Source organism: Chlamydotis macqueenii, chromosome 6 (genome assembly GCF_036417535.1).
Source record: "Chlamydotis macqueenii isolate bChlMac1 chromosome 6, bChlMac1.mat, whole genome shotgun sequence".
Classification (NCBI taxonomy): domain Eukaryota; kingdom Metazoa; phylum Chordata; class Aves; order Otidiformes; family Otididae; genus Chlamydotis; species Chlamydotis macqueenii.
The window spans coordinates 11,841,873-11,855,197 of NC_141561.1; the positions used below are offsets into that span (position 1 = coordinate 11,841,873).

A 13,325-nucleotide genomic window follows, 5' to 3' on the forward strand; every position below is an offset into this window, starting at 1 on the left:
AATACTTCAGAGTTCATTTACTAAATATAATTTGTCTGCTACCACAGCAACATTCTTAGCATTTTTAACACTTCCTGAGAGAGATCTAAATACTGTGTCTAGCTGCTGTTGATGCTCGTAAATAACAAGTTATAATCCTCTAACAGGAACTGAGTAGTAGTTGCAGAGTGAGTGTTATTATTCTAGGCATATGCTTGTCATAAGATTGCATAACTACAGTGATTTTTTTGTTTGACTGAAGAAGAGATGAAATAATGTTGTCATGCCCAGCATCAGCACATGTCCTACGCGTGATAGCTGTGACTTAGCACTGCTGTGTAATTAAAAACTTCTCTTTGAAATGTTATGCTGTGAAAAGTGGTGGTGAAGCTCCATTTGTGCCTTAGAATAACTGTTACTAGTTATTCATGTTTCCTCTTTGCGTTTTGAAAACAGTATGTGTGGAAACAATTTTAGTTACCTAGGGTAACATTAAAAAGTCTGAAAAGCATAAGGATGCTGTGTTTGTAAGCAAATTAATTTCACAGTAGTATTTAAGGCTCATCTTAAAGCTTTGGCAGTTCCTGACATAAGACTTGAGGAAGGATCTGTGCTAGTGTGCTGAGTATCAAATAAAAAGGTGTGAATATCTGTGTGATTCAGTTTCATTTGGTATGGCTTCATTTCTAGAGTTGGGATTGATTGATTCAAGCCACTCGACTGCCTGGAACTTCCATTCAATATCAAGTGGCTTTTAAATTCTGCTTCCCATCTCCTAAACAAATACTCTTCCACACTTGTCAGAAGACTTCTAATATTGTAGTGAGAGAATTGATAAAGCTTCTGTGGTGTTTTCTGAAGGCTACCTTGAAGGAGTTTGAATTAAAAATGGGGATGGAAAATTTAAAACTTTTCATACTGCCTGTCACTGATTTCAAGAATAATACTTTCCTTTATAGATATCAAAGATAAAGCCCTTTTTATGTCTTCATAAATTAGCTGAGCATTAGTATTGTCAGAGATGTGTTTTTCTCTTTGATGTGCTGACATTGATAATGTGCTAATATTAGGTAAAGAGATGTTACTGTCAATATCACACCTTTTTTTTTTCCTAGTGTTTTAAGTACATGCATATTATTTCAGTCTTCTGCCATGGAAGTGTAATTCACAGTATTTAGAAACACTTCCATGTCTACTTATGCTTGCACAAACTCTGTCCCAACAAACTGCCTCTCTGTAGATTAAATTAATTCCATATAGGTTGTATATAGAAATTTTACGTTACCTGGTACTTAAGGAGGAGGTTATTATTGGGAAATTCATTAGTGGAAGTTTTTGCAGAGACTTATTCAACTGAATTGTGAACATGGAATTGCATCTTGTCCTGAATCTTGCTTCAGACAGTCTGCACAATCTTCTGCAAACCATCCGTAGGTGTCATTTAGGTACTGCTAAATATTATAGTCACCCTACATAAATATCACTTACAACAAGTGTATGTTAAAAACTTTGACAGCTTCTAATTTGAACACTTGAACTTGTGGAATTTATTTGCTGTGTAATCTACATTCAGCCTCTTGGGCACTACAGTGGATTAGTCTCACTCTAAAATTAGTAAGTGATAATATGAAGAAATATATGCGCATTCCAGGTATCTTCTTTAAAATTAGTTTTAAACTGATGTCAATTTAAAGGTCAGCCCTTTGTTTTTTCTGCATCTAGCATGCCTTACAAAAAAACTCAGTTCTGGAGAGGATATAAGGAAGTGGAGGCACTAACACTAGGTTGCTTTTATGAAATCAGTTTGCCTTTTAGTTAAAGGTTTCTTCGGGTAAAATACAACCTCTTCGCTTACTGGATAAGAAAAAGATACTGAGTGCTGGTCTTCTCTACTAAATGACAGTCAATAAAAAGATGAAATGGAAGAAGAGAAGAGGTACGGGAGGATACGGAGCTACCATTTTGCTTCCCAAACAGTATTTGGGAGTTTACAAAACATGAAACTTGCTTCCTTTTTTCCTTTGGTATCCAGTAATTGGGGTTTTTGGGGAGGGAGGGTTGTTTGGGTTTTTTTTGTTGTTGTTTAGGGTTTGTTTTTTTTTTTTAAGGCAGAATAACAGCATTTAATGGAAATGCTGCAATGTTTTGTCTGGTGTGCTGATGATATGAATGAAATCCCTTTCATTTTCCACCAAGTGTTTATTGCATGATGACAGGGAACTGGATGCACTGGCTTAGGTGCTCTGTTGTAGTCCTCTGTTCCTGTGTATAAACTACTCCTGGGAAAGTTACTGGTTTGAGTATTAACTGTGTTTCCTTACTCAGCTTTTGGGTGCAATTTAAATTAAGTATACAAAGCACTTTTAACTGTTCTGAAGTTGGCAGTCTGGAACAGTGGAAAAAGCTTTCTTGCATCAGCAAGAAAAAAAATGGATGTGAAATTGAAAGTAAGACATTGATGGTTATTTTACTTGTGAGACTAGAAATTAACAGTTGATGTTGTCAAAGCCCTAACAGAAGTAAACTGTGCAGTCTGAAGGTAATTGAATTATTCTTCAGATATGTTGTCAAATCAAATGTGGATATGTGGAAACCTGCTCCGGGCATACAGGTGGCTACAGACATTGGGCAGACATAAGTATTCATGGGCCAGTGTGCTCCAGATTCCCGGTGATACATAACTGCACATCAGGCCATACCTTGCCAAATTTTGAAGAAATTAATTGCTGGTGGAAAGATGTAAAAGTACTACATAACTACTGGCATTAAAAATCATATGATTTAGTTATTCTCAGTTACATGTTTTAAACTGATACTTGTTTGCATAATAAACTATCATTGGAGTCCTATTATATGAATTCTTAAGAATAAATGTACTGTACAATGTATTGTTGCCTGCTCATTGATGTTGTGTAATTCAGAATAACTTTTCCGTTAATTAAAAAAATAGTTTTGCATATTTTTATTGAAGCTTAGCTTTCTCATTAAAACAGAGTAGGCAATAATTTTTTTTTTTCTGGACTATTTCCCCATTTCTGACTGGGACTACGGTCTTGAAAAAGTACTAGCCAGATGACAAAGGGTAGAAGTCTCAGAGAAATTCCTACAGCTTGGGTCTGTGCTTAGCTCCAGACCATCTACAGCATGTGCTAATGTCACGTCAGAGTAAATAAGGAGGGGAGTGGACGCAGAAAAGAAGATGAAAACATCTGAGATTAGGTTTTGCTAGTCTTGTGCTCGGAATAACATGTTTCCACACACCCTCTTGTGGTTCTTTACATAATTATGACAGTATCGGTCTTGTTTTTTTCAGTTTAAACTTGATGGGCAAAAGCACCTATCTCTGTGCCTATTTTCAGCTGTACTGAAGCTAGGCTTCCTGGGAGTGAAGCGGATGAGTTGCTGGTGTGGTTAGTGCTGTAATGACAAGGCCTATCACACACTTTCATTTCAGGCTTGTGTGACCTTAACTATTGGTGCCTCTTACCTATTTGTGCTTGTACTGCAGATAAGTATAGTAATTTTGTAAGTGGAACTGAAGATTGAGCTTCACTACAGCTTCTGTAAAGGTATTTGATAAACTAGCTTAAAACTGCATAGCTTACGTGCCAGAGGTGTAACTGTTCTGCTCTGAGCTTCATACAGGCTGCAGGAGTCCACACAGGACAAATATTTAAGTCATGCTAACATTGCTTTGATGTTATCCATAGGTGAGGTAGTAAGGCTGAACACTGAGTACGATATATAGGCTACAGTTAACAAATGAGCTGTTGTGTTCACAATTGTTGTAAAGAACTGGAATCCTTGGCTACTTCTTTCTTAATGTCAGGACTGCATGAAATCCCTGTGAGTGACCACAGGAATGCGTTATGGTGAATTTCATGATGCAGTCTTCTTGCATTGCATATGTGCCTATGCATGTGTTGCAGATCTGCATCCCAGCTCTAGCTTGTCCTAAACAGCACAGGAATGGAGATATTTTTAGGTTTCTCTTTGGGGTGAAATGTTGTGGATGTTGCTATGAAAAAGCTGATAAACCTTATTCAGTAAGCACTTTGTCTTGCTAAGCTGCTATGTACCCCTAAAAGTCAGTGATGAGTCAGGTTGCTTTGGGTTGGGTTTTTTGTAAAAATTTTTTAATGGCTGCCGTTTTGCGTTTTCACAGTTTTCTACTCACTTTTGGTTCTATTCCTTATGAATCATCACATTATGGGGGGACAAAAAGAGAATATATAATAGCAACTAGTTCAATTTCAGTATTTCATGCCTTGAAGTTGGATTATCTTATTAACTCTGGGTTTCAGAGGGCTGCTTTGGACTATGCAAAGATAGTGAAAGGACCAAGAACTTTGTTTAGAAATGCTTTGCTAATTTATGAAGCACAGATATTTCAGTGTTCTGGATTTAATACTTGCATGAATCTTGCAGTGCATCAAGGCCATGAAAAGTGAAACGTGTGACGTCTGTTCTGAGGTCACTATCTAGATGTTATTCCCCATTTTAAGTAAATAATGCAAAGAAAGAACGCTAATGATTGTCTACTGCACCTGTTGTAATAATAATAAAGTAAAATGTTTTTATACAGATTTGAGGCTACATCTGAAACCAGAACTCATGTGAACTGTTTATATGTTGAAGAACTTTAGATCTGTGCTTCACTTAGCGCTCTGATTCTGCTTCTTGGTTCTCTCGTGGCTTCCTCAAGGATCTTGCGGAGTTCTAGTAATTTTGTGCTAGTGTTCTTTAAATCTTCTGTGTGTCTCATTCCATTTAGGTATTATTTTAACTGGAGAAACACTTTTTGAAAAAAAACAGAAGCCCAAAGAGGCAGGGTACCTAATGGAATTTTGCTCCCTCGGAAAAGGAATAGCTTTTATGATTGGGTGAATAGAATTTGGGAAGGCAAGTTCAGGGTGGAAGGTGGAACAGTAGCCTTTCTAGATAAAGAATAGTAAATTTTTCTGTTTTGGCACTACGTAATCATGTGAATTTGTGTTTGTTGATCTCTTTGACCAGAGCAAATAAATATTCTCGTTTTACAGATTAGAATACAAAGAATACTTGTCTTGACTCAAGTCATAGTTTGTAAATAGCTGAGTTGGGATTGAGATATAGAAGCTTCTCACTTTTACAGTCATTCTTCAGAAACTGACTGGACTTATTAACAGAGAACAATTGTCTGAATGTTCTTTTAATAAATGTTGGACATTTTTAAATTTTTACAGCCACCCAGGGTATGTTATTGTTTTGCTTTGTTTTCTAATTCTTTTGAATGAGGCATAGTTCCTCATCTGCTGTTCATAATCAGTTTCCTAAAATAGAAACAAGAAGCCAGGGCTTGAAGAAACTGCATGTTAGAAAGCAGTGACCTGCCATATTACAATCTGTATCCTTAATATTACAATATCCTAGTTGTTACCCTTCTTCTACTACAGTTCCGATATACGAGATCTGGTAATATGATCACCTAAAAGTAGGCATTAGTTTTAAGATTTTTAGTATGCATTTGGAATCTTACATATTCTTTGTCCTAGCCCTATATGTCCTCGTTACGTGAAGTGCCGGATTATTTGGCACTACTCTTTGTTTCTAATACAGCATCCTTACTGTTTTCACAAGTTACAGATTTCTTGATGAATCTCTTCTAACTGCTCCTTTAGTTTTCATTAAACTTGCTGCTTCATACTTACCTACCTGTTTTTAAAGTTACAAACTTATGGCTGAAGACTTGTTTTCCCCTCTAGCAAGGACAAAGCTTTTTTTCCCCTCTGGCTAAGGATTTTTTTTAAAAAAAGCAACTTTAATGTATTCAGCTTTAGCATCAATTATTGTAACATTAGAAAAAAGCAAAACTATTAATATATCAAAGAAAAGGACATAGTGAGTGAAGACAAAGAAACATGAATGATACTCCAGAATTGAAACTACAGGTTTCTGGTACCTGTAGACGTAAACTTTCTGGAGAAACTGCCCGGTTCTTGCACATACCTACTTAGTCATTTTTTGTCAAGCAGAATTAATTTTAAACATTAAGTTGTTGTGGGTCATCTTTCTGCCTTTATTTGATTTTACAGTTTCATATTTTTGTGAAAAAGTGAGATATTTTTCTGCTAGCTTTGAGAGAAGAACACCAAAATGGGACTTTCTGTACAAAGCAAAAAGACCTGTCCCAATTTATGACCCACTGAAAAATTGTTTCACTGTCTTTATCCCTACAGTTCATGCACTGTGCAGCCAGAGTCACCAACCACAGAACTGTTGAGTTACTTTCAAGTGTAAAGGACACGCAAAGGGCTTGTGTTTGGAGGGTTATCTGTTTTTTCCAACTGTACCCACCAGTGCTACCTCTCTACAAACCTTGCCTCTCAGTCCCCTTGACAACCACAGCTTCAGCACTACTACTATTAAGGGCTATTTGTGAGCAGGGATTTTGGATGTTTGGACAAACATCCAGACAATATCAGTTTCTGCTCCCTAAGCTAAGCAGTTTTCTGATTTGACGGTTTTTAATAAAACACGATACAGAACATCCAGTGGTAGTATTATTCTTAGCACGTATGATGCTTACCTTCAATACCCTGTAAATCATGAAGTGGCTAACTCACGTCTGCAGGGAGCGGGGATCAGCTGAAAGAACGCTGTAGGTGAGCCTGGTGTTTGAAACCTGTTGGGAACTGCTGCGGTGCCCTCCCCGTGCCCCCCGACCCGCCTGCCTAACCAGAGAATACACCCTCCGGTAAGATGCGGGCTGTCGTTTAGGTGGTTGAAAAACAAAACCAAAACAAACCCAAAAGCCTGTATTTGTATTTTAGCCTTACGTGCTATGTTAGTAGTAAGTCCAGTAACAGGAATCGAGGTCGGGAGAGGTTTTTTTGGTGCTTTACCTTCCTCTCCTCAGCGGTGTTCTGGGCACCGGGGCTTGGTGTCGGGGTTTCTGTCACCTCGCGCAGGAGGCAGTTCCACTTTCCCCCCGTTCCGCCGGGCAAAGCTACCACGCAGGAGCCCACAGCCTTGGAGATGAAGCAGAACGGGGAGATCACCCCCTTTAGCCGCCCGTGACCGGGGAACCGGTTAAACCCAGCGGGCGAGAGGGGCCCATGCCGGGGAGGGGGCACCTCAGCGAGGCCGCCAGGCTCGCTCCTCGGCGCGAAGGAGTTAATGGCCGCCCGGTGGCGGCCCGCCCCTCAACCGCCCGCATTGGCGGGCGGGCAGCCTGCGGGGCCCAATGGCGGCGGGCGGCGGCGGGAGGCGCGCCAATGGGGGCCGGCGGGGGGCGGTGGCGGGGGCCGGCGCGGCCGGCGCCCGGTTGAATGAGGAGTACAAAGAGGCGCGGGGCCGGGGCGGGCCACTGCCGCCGTCCCTGACAGAGGCGCGCGCGGGGCCGCTGCCGCCCGTAGCCCCGCACCGCCGCCGTTCCGTGCCTCTGTCAGCGCGGGGGAGGGAGCGCCCAGCCCCCGCCTTTTCTTCTTCTTCTTTTTTTTTTTTTTTCTTTCCGTTCAGATTTGCTCCTTTCCCTGGTGCCCGCGGAAGAAGGGCTCCCGCCGCCCGAAGGCACCGCGGCGTAGCGGGACCGGCGGCGGCCGTGTGCATGAGCAGTGCGGCTGCCGCTGGCTCTCCCTTGCCGCCGGGGCTCCGCCGCCGCTGGGAGGCGAGGCGAGGCAGGGCCGCCGCCGCCGCAGCCCGGGCAGCCCCCCCGCCGCGCCCAGGGCCCCCCTGGCGTGGGATGCTCCCGCCGGCTGCCGCGGCCCTACGAGCCTGAGCCTCCGTGCCCTCCCCGGGGGGCGGCCGGTGCCGCCGCCCGCTCGCCCCGCGCCCGGCCCCGAGCGGCGAGTGCCGGGCCGGCGCGGCGCGCTGCGATGCGGCGCCCGGAGCCCCTGCGCCCACCGCGGCTCAGCTGAGAGCGAGCTGCCCTGAGGCGGGGGCGTCCCGGCCCCGGCGGTGCCGAGCTCGCTCGGGGGTGTCGAAGCACCGCGGCCGGCCATGGCGCCCGCGCTGCCCTGAGGGCCCCGCCGGGGAGACCCCGGCTCTGGGGGGCACCCGGCGGCTCCGAAGACTTTGGGGACATTTGCGGGTTTTGCCTTTTCTTTAATTTTTTTATTATTCTTATTTTTCCCCTCCCCTTGCTGTTTTTGGGGGTTTTCTTGTCCCCTGTGGTGGGAGACCCCTCTGCCCCTGCCCGGCGGTTGTCCCCTCGCCCGCTGCCCCGTCCCTCAGGGCATGTCCCGGTCCAACAGCGTCAGCCCCCCGGGCTTCGGCAGCCCCGCGCCCTGGGCAGGCACCGAGCAGCACCGCTCGGCCTGGGGCGAAGCGGAGGCCCGGGCCAATGGCTACTCCTACCCGCCGCCACCCAACAGGTCCTCGGGCAAGAAGGCCTCCCGCATGTCGAGCAGGTGGAGGAGCGAGGAAGACTACGAGCCTCAGGGGAGCCGGAGCCGCGGGGATAGCGGCTGCAGGATGATGAGCTTTAGGTCCAAATCTGCCTGGCAGGAGCATGGTGACGACAGCCGACGTCACCGGTCCCGCCACCCGCCCAGCAGTGATTCCCCTGCTGCCCCCAACAATGCCAGCCCTCGGCAGCTGGGGGAGCAGGGGGAGGTACGGCCCCGGTCCGTGGAGCTGGGGTTGGAAGAGAGACGCATCAAGGCCAAGATTGAGGAGCTGGAGGAGGAGGACGGGGACGAGGGGGACTCCGAGGCGGCCTTCTCCATGGGCGGTTGTTGCAACAGTCTGCTGCAAATCTTCAGGTCCAAGAAGTTCCAGTCGGAGAAACTGGAGCGCCTCTATCAGCGCTACTTCTTCCGACTCAACCAAAGCAGCCTCACCATGCTCATGGCCGTGCTGGTGCTGGTCTGCATGGTCATGCTGATCTTCCACGCTGTGCACGGCCACTATGAGGTATCCTACGTCGTGGTGCTCTCTCTGGCCATCCTGCTGATGGTGGTGCTGTGCATGGTGTGCAACCGCAACGACTTCCACCAGGACCATATGTGGCTGGTGTGCTACTCTGTCATCCTGGTCATCCTGGCAGTGCAAGTGGTAGGGGTTCTGCTGGTGTGGCCCAGGAGCGCCTCGGAGGGCATCTGGTGGACCGTCTTCTTTATCTACAGCATCTACACACTGCTGCCGGTGCGGATGAGGGCCGCGGTCATCAGTGGCGTGGTGCTCTCCGCCATCCACCTGGCCATCTCCCTCAAGATCAACGCAGAGGATAAGTTTCTCCTGAAGCAGGTAGGTGAGCCCTAAGCGGTTCGGGTGTGCGCTCGGCAGCTCCTGCCCGCCGGCTACGTTGAAGGGCGAGGAAAGTGGGGTTGTCCAACTTCCAGGGGCCTGCCTGATGCTGTAAGGCTGGTGAGGCTTTCTGTCGGACTCCTAGGTTACCTGCTACGAGGCGGGATGTTGTACAACGTGGTGGCTAGCCTGTAATTTTTTTTTTATTTTTTTTTATTTTTTTTTTTAAATAAGCTGTGGTGTTTCCTCGTTGCTGCTTACCGTTAAGGCTCTAGACGTTTAAGAAATGTACCTTGCTGGTTTCCTGTGACCACTGCTCCAGTGCTGTCCACCAGCCCTGCTAATGCCCTTCAGTTGTATTTAATGTAAACAGCTCTGTGGTAAGCACACCTGTGAATGGTATCCGCGCGTGCTGCTGCCTTACTGAGAAATGTGTGGAAAGTCTTGCTGTTTTCATCAGCCAGAGGTTATCCTTGTGTCACTCCCGAGTCCAGGTTTGGTGTCAGTGCAGTGCTTGCTTAGGCACTGGAGAGCGTGCTCCATGGGAATGTGGAGTAGGCTTTTGGTTTAGCAGGAAGGTGTTTTGCTCTGAGATGTGCTGGAAATATCTACAGCGAAGAAGCCCAGAGTTCATGTACAGTTAGAAAAAAAAGTTTTGTTTTGTTTTGTTTTTTAATAGAATAAATGCAGCTTGCTATTCAGCTGTGATATCATGTTTAACCGGAGCAGTTCAGTTCACGGGAACACTAAGACTATTATCAAATGCATTACAGTGCAATTTTTAATTACCATATCTGTATAAACAACGGCAATACAAGGCACCGCTCTTCTTTTCAAGTGAAGCAAGCAGCCTTGGGGCTCATGTGCTTTAAGCCTACCAGACACCTTGGCAATTGGGAAACCATTGACTTAAAACGTTCTAGCTATGTGGTAATCGTCATCCTGATGAACAAGGCTCTGAACAAGGATGAGCCTGTCACAGAGTCGGCCCTGATGCTTGTGTGTAACTAGGGGTTGTTAATTAAAATCAGGTGTTTGGTAGCTTTACAGCCCTGTCACATACAAAATAAAGCCCTGTGCTTGCAGTGCCTTCCTTGAGTTTTACTTCTGAGTTATTTTGAGTTCTACCTATTGCAGTGTCAGGAAAAGTTGTAGGGCTTAAATAAAACTTCGGTAGGACAGGGCTGTTGCTGCTCTGCTCTACAAAATAGCCCATGAAATTACTCTTTTCTCCCCCCTGCACAGTTAAGCCTGCTTGGACAGTTTCTGGCTTTGTTCTTAGTTTGTAACAGATATTTTTATAAACTGTACATGGCATATTTTTCTTATGCTTGATATAAATGACTTTTTGTCCATTTCCAGCAGAGCATACACTGTGAGCAGGACAGTTGCTATTTTTCTGCTTGACTTGGAGAAGTTTGCTAATGGTCTCAGCTCTTCCTTGCTGGGGCTCTGGTCCTGCAAAGCCTTGTGGGTGCTCATAACTTTGTAAACCGAGACTTGTCCTTTTGAATTCAGTGTATTTGGAGACTGTATTCTTACATACGAAGGCAAAGCTCATCATGATTATGGCCAGACTTAGCAGTCTGTTACAAGCCAAGTTGAATTTGGAGGGTAGTAATGAGTGCATAAAACACCGTTATGTGGGAAAGCGTTGGTAACTGTATTTTAACAGGAAGGAGCCTAAATCACAAAGGCCAAATTATTGACTCCCTTGGTAGAGAATCTGTGATAATTACAGTTCCCTCCCTTTCCAAACGCAGCCGGGTTATTTGTGAGAGGCTGGGCTGGTGTATAGATGTGCACTTGCCGAAGGTAAAGGCGTGGGCAGTAGGTGATGGTACGGTGCGCACAAATCTGTGTTACGCCGTTGCTTTCCCTTTCCTACTAGCGCTGGGTTTTCCTGCAGTGTGACAGTAAGTGCTCAGTTAATGAGAAGTGTCTTAGGAGTACTCTCACATTGTTTTCAAAGGCAGAGTGTCTCTCCATATTGCCTATTTATTTTTCCTACTAACACTAAATGCCAATCTCTATCTTGCTGTGGTGTACGTTGGCGTAGCTCTGGCTGAATTCAGTGGGATTGTACAAGGCCAAGAATCAGATTCCTTGCACATTTGCGTATGAACATAAGCTGCTATCTCTGGCTGCCTGATAGAAAAATCTGTTTCTGCCGAGCACATCGCCTCGCAGCGAGTAACAGACCTTCCTCGCCGGGGCTGTATCTTGTTGCCATGGAAATCTGTTGTGTTCAGCTCTGCCCCACTGATGCATGCAAGCCCTATTTTCCCCCCCTTCAAACTAACAGTGGCGAAGATAGATGAAGACCAGATAAATCGAGAGGAGAGGGTTAAATTGTTTTCGGTGACTTCATGTTGGCAGTCACAGCAGCCTGGGTTTTGTGGAGCAGGAGTGGATGCGAATGCATTGGTGACTACGAGACCAGATGGTTCTTTATCCATAGCAGTCACAGAAGAAAGGCTGGTTAGGATGTGTATCCCCTTTCCTCTTATTTTCATGGCATTTTAACCAGAATACTTAAGCAAGTTCTTTGTATTGGGTTTTTTCTTTTAACCTTCTCCCAGTTGTTTTCAAGCCAGGAAAAATCATACACTCTTGTTATGATCTGCTAACATTCAAAGCTGGTTCACTCTTGTGTAGATTCCTGAGCACTTTTCTGAGACTCAGGTCCCCGTTAAAAACCTCTCTACTCCTCTTGAGAGAGAGAAAGTGAAATTCTTGGTTGTAGGTCTGCTTTGGGAGAAAGGCAACCTGTTGGATTCCCTTGCTGAGGGAGCATGATTTTATTATCTGAATTACTTTCTCCTAGCACTACTGGGCTTCTCTGTCCCAAAACTCTCTGGTCTGAGGCTATGCTCATCAGGCTTCATGAAAAGATTAAGGCAGTCCACTATTTCTGAATCGGTAAGGTGACAGGAGTAGAGGCAGTTGTGATAGTTCAGTCTTAACTGAGCTGCTTTTTAAATAATTCTTCTGGGATCACTGGACTTTGAAAATAGGCTCTGGTTTCCGTTTGCTACCTGGAGGAGTCTGGGGTCGATCTTTCAAAAGAGCGCCCTGAGCACCCCTCGCCAAAGCAGCGGATACCCTTGGTACCTCTGAATCTGATCCGGTACAGGCAATGATCTTGGCTTCTTGAATTTATGTTTGATTGGAACAAAAAGAAATGCTAATTAATACAAATTACTACATTATAGTCAAAAGTTATCCAATGCTGGGGTAGAGGAGAATAAGAAATAGTGTTTGACAATTTACTCACATCCAAAGACTGCTGCTGGAAGCAGAGCAGGTTAAATGCATGACACTTGCCCAACTGCAGATCTTGATTTCTTAAAGGGGTGTTTTTTGGGTTGGTTTTTTTTTTTTGTGTGTGTGTGTCTATCATGAATTAATTCTAGAGGTACTGCTTTCAGATTTATTGGGGAGGGGGTGACTGCATTGGTCTTCTGTTTTGTGTCCTTGTGGTATTCTGGGACAGTTTGGATTACAAATGTGTTTCAATGCATACAAGTGTCTCTTCTTCTCTTTTTATATGTGATGTATCTCTCTTTAGGCCAGCCTTTTCGATGTGTTGGTTGTGGTACACTTTTGGTCTCTGACAGCACATTCAACTCCAGGTTTCATATAAGAAGTACTTTACGTGCAAATGACAGTAATATTTAACTGATAAATAAATATACTATTTATCAATAAACTGTCTTGCATTCACATTGGAGATGGTACTGAGATTTATTTTGTGTTTTGGTAGAAACAAGCTACCTGGTTAACCCACAACCTTGTACAGATGCATGGGAAGAACTTGCAGCATGCAGGTTGCAGATGCTTAACTGGAGTCATATGAGCAAAGCAGCTGCCCTCAGTGCAGATAGTCTTGAGTAAGCACTGGCATTTTTGTAAGACTAGGGACTAAAGGACAGGGAGTTTCACAACAGAGCCTATTGGGCTCTGAATCAGACTTAGAAAGGGATGGGGATGGTGTGTGGGAGTGGGTGGGGGACCAGGCATAAGAGATAAGAATGCCATATACAAACATCAAACCAACCCATGGACTGGGGTTAGATTTACTCCTGTTTTCCCATCCAAACCTGTTTTATTGCAAC

The 13,325-nt window shown here is 44.8% G+C and overlaps 1 protein-coding gene and 1 long non-coding RNA gene across 3 annotated transcripts in view; one reads left to right on the plus strand and one right to left on the minus strand.

The window, feature by feature from the left end:
* The window catches only part of LOC147600178 (uncharacterized), a 19,758-nt gene extending 12,658 nt beyond the window's left edge, over positions 1-7,100 (minus strand). For both annotated transcript variants that reach the window (XR_015258901.1, XR_015258900.1), the window contains exon 1: positions 6,864-7,100. This is a non-coding gene — a long non-coding RNA (uncharacterized LOC147600178). The remainder of the gene's footprint in view (positions 1-6,863) is intronic.
* A 683-nt stretch (positions 7,101-7,783) lies between these two features.
* ADCY5 (adenylate cyclase 5) overlaps positions 7,784-13,325 on the plus strand; it is a 214,962-nt gene continuing 209,420 nt past the window's right edge. The window contains exon 1 of the mRNA XM_086751047.1: positions 7,784-9,207. Within this exon, the coding sequence (XP_086607173.1) occupies positions 8,197-9,207 (1,011 nt within the window). The 5' untranslated portion in view covers positions 7,784-8,196. The remainder of the gene's footprint in view (positions 9,208-13,325) is intronic.